At 67.3% G+C, this 5,582-nt stretch overlaps 1 protein-coding gene across 2 annotated transcripts in view; it reads right to left on the reverse strand.

The window, feature by feature from the left end:
• Positions 1-5,582, reverse strand: part of TONSL (tonsoku like, DNA repair protein) — a 19,479-nt gene that overhangs the window by 10,361 nt on the left and 3,536 nt on the right. Inside the window, exons 6-15 of one of the 2 annotated variants that reach the window (XM_025194793.1) lie at positions 5,435-5,580; positions 4,774-4,926; positions 4,310-4,435; positions 3,689-3,857; positions 3,430-3,494; positions 3,185-3,274; positions 2,143-2,215; positions 1,900-2,063; positions 1,691-1,814; positions 66-868 (exon numbers count right to left, since the gene is read on the reverse strand). In XM_025194793.1, the coding sequence (XP_025050578.1) occupies positions 66-868; positions 1,691-1,814; positions 1,900-2,063; positions 2,143-2,215; positions 3,185-3,274; positions 3,430-3,494; positions 3,689-3,857; positions 4,310-4,435; positions 4,774-4,926; positions 5,435-5,580 (1,913 nt within the window). Of the gene's footprint in view, positions 1-50; positions 869-1,690; positions 1,815-1,899; positions 2,064-2,142; positions 2,216-3,184; positions 3,275-3,429; positions 3,495-3,688; positions 3,858-4,309; positions 4,436-4,773; positions 4,927-5,434; positions 5,581-5,582 lie in introns of both variants that reach the window. The other variant, XM_025194792.1, reaches the window with a different exon arrangement.

Below are 5,582 nucleotides of genomic sequence, written 5' to 3' on the forward strand. Positions count from 1 at the left end.
TGCCCTGCACCTGCCCAGGCCGTTCCCCCACGGGCTGCCCCGCGCATCACCTGTGTGACGGTCACCTGTGGGGGTGGGCTCTCTTCACTGCCCCCCGTGTCACTGGCTCTGCCGCTGCTGTCCATCAGCCTGGGGGTGGCGGGATGGGCGGCCCCCAGGGCGCTGCCCCCACGCGAGCGGCCCAGCAGGGTCCTCTCCACGATGCGGGTGAGGCGGCTCTGCCTGACCCTCCTGGGCCGGGGGGGCGCGGGTGGGCAGGGGCCCCCGCTGTCGCTCTCGGGCCCTGTACTGTCCCCCGAGTCCCAGCGCAGCTCGTCCAGGCCCCTGCGGCCCCGCTTGCGGCCCCTGCGGCTCGCCCCCACGTCATCCTCCAGCCAGTCGTCCCCCACGTACTGGTCAGTCGGGATGAGGGCCGGCCGGGCTGTGGGCTCAGGCAGACCCCAGTCTGGGCTCCGGGGGCAGAGGGACTGGGCGCTGCCCAGGTTGCGGATGGCTGCTTGGTCCTCGGCCTGGCCGCTCCCGGGCACCCGCAGCTCCAGCTCCTCCTGCTCAAGGAACCCGGGAGTCCGGGTCTGCTCATCCTCCAGCACCCGCGGGGCCAGGAGCCGCTGCCTCTTCTTGACAGGCCTCAGCGGGGTCATACAGGTGTCCTGCTCCTCACCGTGCTCCAGCCAGCTCCACTGAGGCCCACGGGGCTCTGGCCCGTCCCCGCCATGCTCGCTCGGGACCCTGGACAGTGCAGGCGGCTGCTTGGAGGTTCCCCCGCTCTGGGGCCGGGTGGCGGGAGCAGAGGAGCGGGGAGTCAAAGGCTCCGAGAGCTCTGGGTCGAAGAGCTGACTGTCCTGGGACAACTGCGGGGGCTGCGCCGCTGGAAGGAAGATGCGGGAGATGCTGAGCTGGGCCCACAGCCCCCCAAGCCTCCCCAGAACAGGGCTACCGTGTGTTAAGCACTTCAGAGCTGCCACGTACTGGGTCAGACCCCAGGTCCGTCCTGCCCAGTCCTGTGTCACACAGAGCAGAGAGCGGAGCTGGACGGAGAGTGATGGGGGCCGAGCAGGGTTTCCCGTTCCTCTCCCTGCAGCCTCCAGCACTGAGGTCCAGGCAGGGCTGGTGCAGAGGCCGTGCCCCTCGCTCCCTGCCCCAGAGCCACCGATGCCCCTTTCCTCCACCCACGTGTCCAAGCCCTGGTGCATGTGGCTGAGCTCTCGGCTCCCACCACCTCTGGGGCCACGAGTCCCCCTTTAATGCCACGTTGGGGGGAAAAGAACTGCCTGCTCGGTCAGTCCACGTGTGACCCTTGTTCCTGTCTGGTGAGAGACAGCAATGAATCCCTATCAAGTGTGCTATAAAACCCTTCTCCTGCTCCCCTCCAGCATCTCTTTTCTAGACCGCCCAGGCCTCGCCTCGTTAGCCTCCTCCTAGGGAAACCCCTACGAGCCGCTCAGCACCCTTGTGCCCTTCCCTGCACCTTCTCTCTGTGTCCCAGGGTGAAGACAGCCAGACCCCCAGGGAGACAGAGAAAAGCCCCTTGGCAGGGACTACACAGGCTCTTCCCTGGACGATGGTGGAGGGGGGTGGGGGAAGGAAGCAGCGCCAGGTTAAGGGCCCTCCTGCTGCTCTTCAGTGCCCCGTGCCTCAGGCTCAGCACAGGGAGCGCTCCAGAGACTGGGGCCAGGTAGGGCACGCTCACCTCGGCCTGCCATGGCGTCCCTGAGCAGGCGCTCCATGGCACGGCAGTTCAGCCATGTCTCCTGGTCCAGGTCCCGGCCATACAGGCTCACCCAGTCCTTGAGGGTATCCAGCGGGTTCAGCCCCTGCAGGGGAGACGGGGACATGAACAGTCAGGGCCAGGGGAGGCCACGGAGCCCAATGGGCTCCCGCCGAGCCCGCTGTCTTCACCTTGGCGTTCCTCAGCACCACGGACGCTCCCCTCTGGATCAGCAGCTCGGCCACATCAAAGTGGCCACAGCTGAGGGCATCGTGCAGGGGGGTGATGCCCTCGCAGCCCGGCCCCCCCGGGTCGTCGATGGCGGCCCCGTGCTCCAGCAGCAGGCGGACAATCTCTGGGGGTGGAAGCCGGAAGTCAGACTTGGATGTCCCGGACAGGGGTGCCCTTTGCCCCTCTCCGCGCCCAGCACTCACCCGCGTGCCCGTGGTTGCAAGCCTCGTGCAGGGGGGTCCAGCCGCAGTAATCCCGTGGGTTCAGAGGGTGACCCTGGGGCCGAGAAGGAAGAGACGCGGGCAGGGCTCGGGGTCACACTGGGACCGAGAACGCCACGGGCAGGGAGGGGAGAGACACGACCTGCCCCCACCCCCATCTGCTCAGTCTGATCCTATCAGCCCCACTCCTCCCCCTCGGCCCTCACCAGCCCCTGCAACCCAGTCCTTTATGTTTCCATCCCAAAAAAACTTCCTGCGCTTGCAAAGATTCATAGAGCCACAGAGCCGTGGGGCTGACAGGGAGCTCCAGGGTCATATCCAGTCCCAGTCCTGCCTGAGGCAGGATCAGCCCCATACAAATGCGCCACACAAACCTGTGCCCAACCTCGGAGCCACACCATATAATAATTGCTCTCGACACAGCCCCAGGCATTGCCCCCGCCCCTGCTCCCGGGATACATGGGGGCCACGGCCACCAACGTCCTGCTGCTGCCAGGGGGTTGTGGGCGCTGCAGAGAGCCCAGGCCCAGGCTGTACCCCCGCTGCAGAGGAAGGCAAAACCCCACCGTGTGACCAGTCTGAGCAGGGGGGAAATCCCTTCCTGCCCCAGCACAGCGTGGGGCTGAGCCTGAGCGCAGGGCAAGACCCTCCAGCCAGGACCTTGTGGGGTTGGTGCAGCAGGAGCACTGGCCCAGCCCAGCCCCATCCCCAGCCTGGGCTGCAGCAGCACCCAGCGCCTCTGGGGGAGGCTTAAACCTCCTGGCACATGGAGCAGAAAATGGGGGGGCTAGAATTCCCTTCCACCCCCATACAGCAGCCATGCTAAACTTTCACCCCGCTGAAATGCGCCCACTTCTGGGGGGGGGGAAGCCCAGCAGCAAAGCAGAACGACAAAGCTTAGCTGCACGCCATCGCCCCTCCACCTCCATCCCGACGGGGGATCCCAGGGCATCACGGGAGACCCGAGAAATGGCTGCAGGTGAGGGAGCGCCCACAGGGCTCCGTGCCTGTCGCCGCCTCCTACCTGCCCCAGGAGGAGCTGGGCACGGCGCAGGTCCCCCTCGATGCAGGCGCGGTGCAGCGGGGTCTCGCCACGTTCGTTCCGCCGGTTCCACTGCAGGGCACGGGGAGGTGAGGCCCCCAGGGCAGGCAGAGACCCCAAGGCCCCACGGTGGCCCCACCCTGCAGTGTCCAGCCCCTCTCCCGACCATGAGGCAGGGGATTTGGGGACCACAACCCACAGAGAAGGAGACAGCCCCCCCCCTGCACCTTGTTGACCCTGCGGCGGCTGGGCACACTCTTGCTGTAGCCGTCCAGGTTGTCCTCCTCCCCGTCTGGAACACACGTCCCATCAGCAGCAGGCAACAGCTGCCGTCGGGCCTTGGGCAGCCCCAGCGCCCCTCAGGACTGGGGCAGGGCTCCGTATGGCATCACCCTCCTGTCCTCTTCCACCCCCACTCCCGGCTTCATCCACCACCTGCGCTCCTTACCCCGCTGCACCCACGCACTGCCTGGGCCCACCGCTCACCGCTCTCTGACAGCTCCAGGTCACTCTCTTCCAGGGGCTCACTGCTCTCCGGCTCCTCTTCCTCCTCGGTGCTGCCCCCAGCCAGGGCCTCCAGCCTGGTCAGCGTGTCGGCAGCCTCGGCACTGCCCGCCTTCTGCTGCACCGCGAGCAGGTGCTGCAGGACTTGCCGCTGCAGGGAGAAGGGCTGAATCACAACGGGAAGGGACCTCAGGGCCAGCCCCCAGGCGCAGGCTGCCACGGTGTCCTGGAGCTCCCTGCTCCTCTTCCCCATCCCAGGGCCCAGCTCTGACGTGGAACCCCCTACACTTCCCCCCCTCCGGCCACTTGTCAGGCCTCGTGCCCTCAGAGCCGACCCCGGACAGCAGCAGATCCCAGCCTGCAGTGATGGGAAACCAGCGGCTCCGTGGCCAGGCTGTGGCTGCTCACGTGCCAGGACGCTAGGCACCGGCATGTGTGCGAGGGGGCCGAGGGCACAATCAGTGCTCAGGAGGGCCAATGGAGTCAGGACTCCTGGGTTGCAGCTCGAAGCTCCTGAGGAGGACCTTGGGTACAGCCCAGTTTTCCAGCCTGCCCCCGGCTCAGCTCGGACCTTGGTGCCAGCCACATGCCCGCCCCCCTCACCTGCAGCCGGGGCTCGCCGGCCCTCTCGGCACAGTCCAGCGCACTGCGGAGACAGGACTCCAATGCCGGGTAGGCCTCCCCAGCCTCCTCCTTGGCCAGGGCGATGTTCAGCCACGTCTTCCCTTCCTGGGATGCAGAGGGTGGGTCAGGCCCCTGGGCGAGGCAATGGGTTAAGGGGTAGGGGTTCCCTCTCTCCCCGCCCCCCCCAGGTCCAGGGTCATTCAGTTCCCCAGAGGGGCAGGGGCTCAGGGGCTGCTGGGAGAGGTGCAGGCGTCTGCCTTGCTGGGGCTTCTTCCTGCCTCCAACCCCGATACCTACCTCCTGCTCCCCAGAGCAGAGCCTGGCATGCTCAGGGGAGCCAGGAAAGGCCCCTGAACTGCCCTCCCCAGACCAGCTCTGGCCACGATCCGGCCTCAGCTGGGCAGGGAGCCCGAGCCACAGCTGAGCCCGAGGCCCCGTCTCACCTCCAGCGGGACGCCCTGACGTAGCGCCAGCTCGGCCTCGTAGTGCCGCACGGCTTGCACGTGCTCCTTCAGGTCCCCGAAGGTGGCAGCCAGCGAGACATGGATCACGGCCAGCTCCTGCTCCGGCCTCTGCAGGGTCTTAGCGTATCGGAGCTGCGGAGACCGGTGACAGCGCACACGGGCTGCAGGGAGGCTCCTGGCCAGTCTCAGCCTTCCCTGCAGCCAGCTCAGCCCCTTCACCTCCTCCCCATGCACCCCGAGCGCCTCAGGGGTGAAGAGCCCAGAGGTCTTGGAGGCGAGAACATAGAACAGAGCTGCCGCAGGTCTGTCCTGCCCAGTCCCACGTCCCACAGGGCAGAGAGCGGAGGCTGCAGGGAGAGCGACCGAGTCCGAGCAGGGTTTTCCCCTGTTCCTCTCCCTGCAGCCTCCAGCACTGAGCTCCAGGCAGGGCTGATGTGGAGGCCGTGCCTCTCGCTCCCTGCCCCAGAGCCACCAATGCCCCTTTCCTCCCAGCACGTGTCCAAGCCCCGGTCCCAACACAGAGCCCTGGGGAAGGGAGGGCAGCACTTGCCCACACACGATACCTGCCAACACGGCCTGTGGCCCACGGGCCCCTGCCCTGCCTGCGCCCAGAGGCAGTGGGCATCAGCCCCTGACTCACCTGCCTCTCGTAGGCCTCCACGGCGCGCCGATAGTCCCCATGCTTGGAGAACAGGTCGCCCAGCTGCTCGCATAGGCCCAGAGCCGCCTGTGGGTCGCTCACCGCTGCCTCTTCTAGGGCCACCTGCAGGTGGCTGGCCTTCGTGGCT

Source organism: Alligator sinensis, unplaced genomic scaffold (assembly GCF_000455745.1).
Source record: "Alligator sinensis unplaced genomic scaffold, ASM45574v1 scaffold1905_1, whole genome shotgun sequence".
In the NCBI taxonomy this organism is placed as follows: Eukaryota; Metazoa; Chordata; order Crocodylia; family Alligatoridae; genus Alligator; species Alligator sinensis.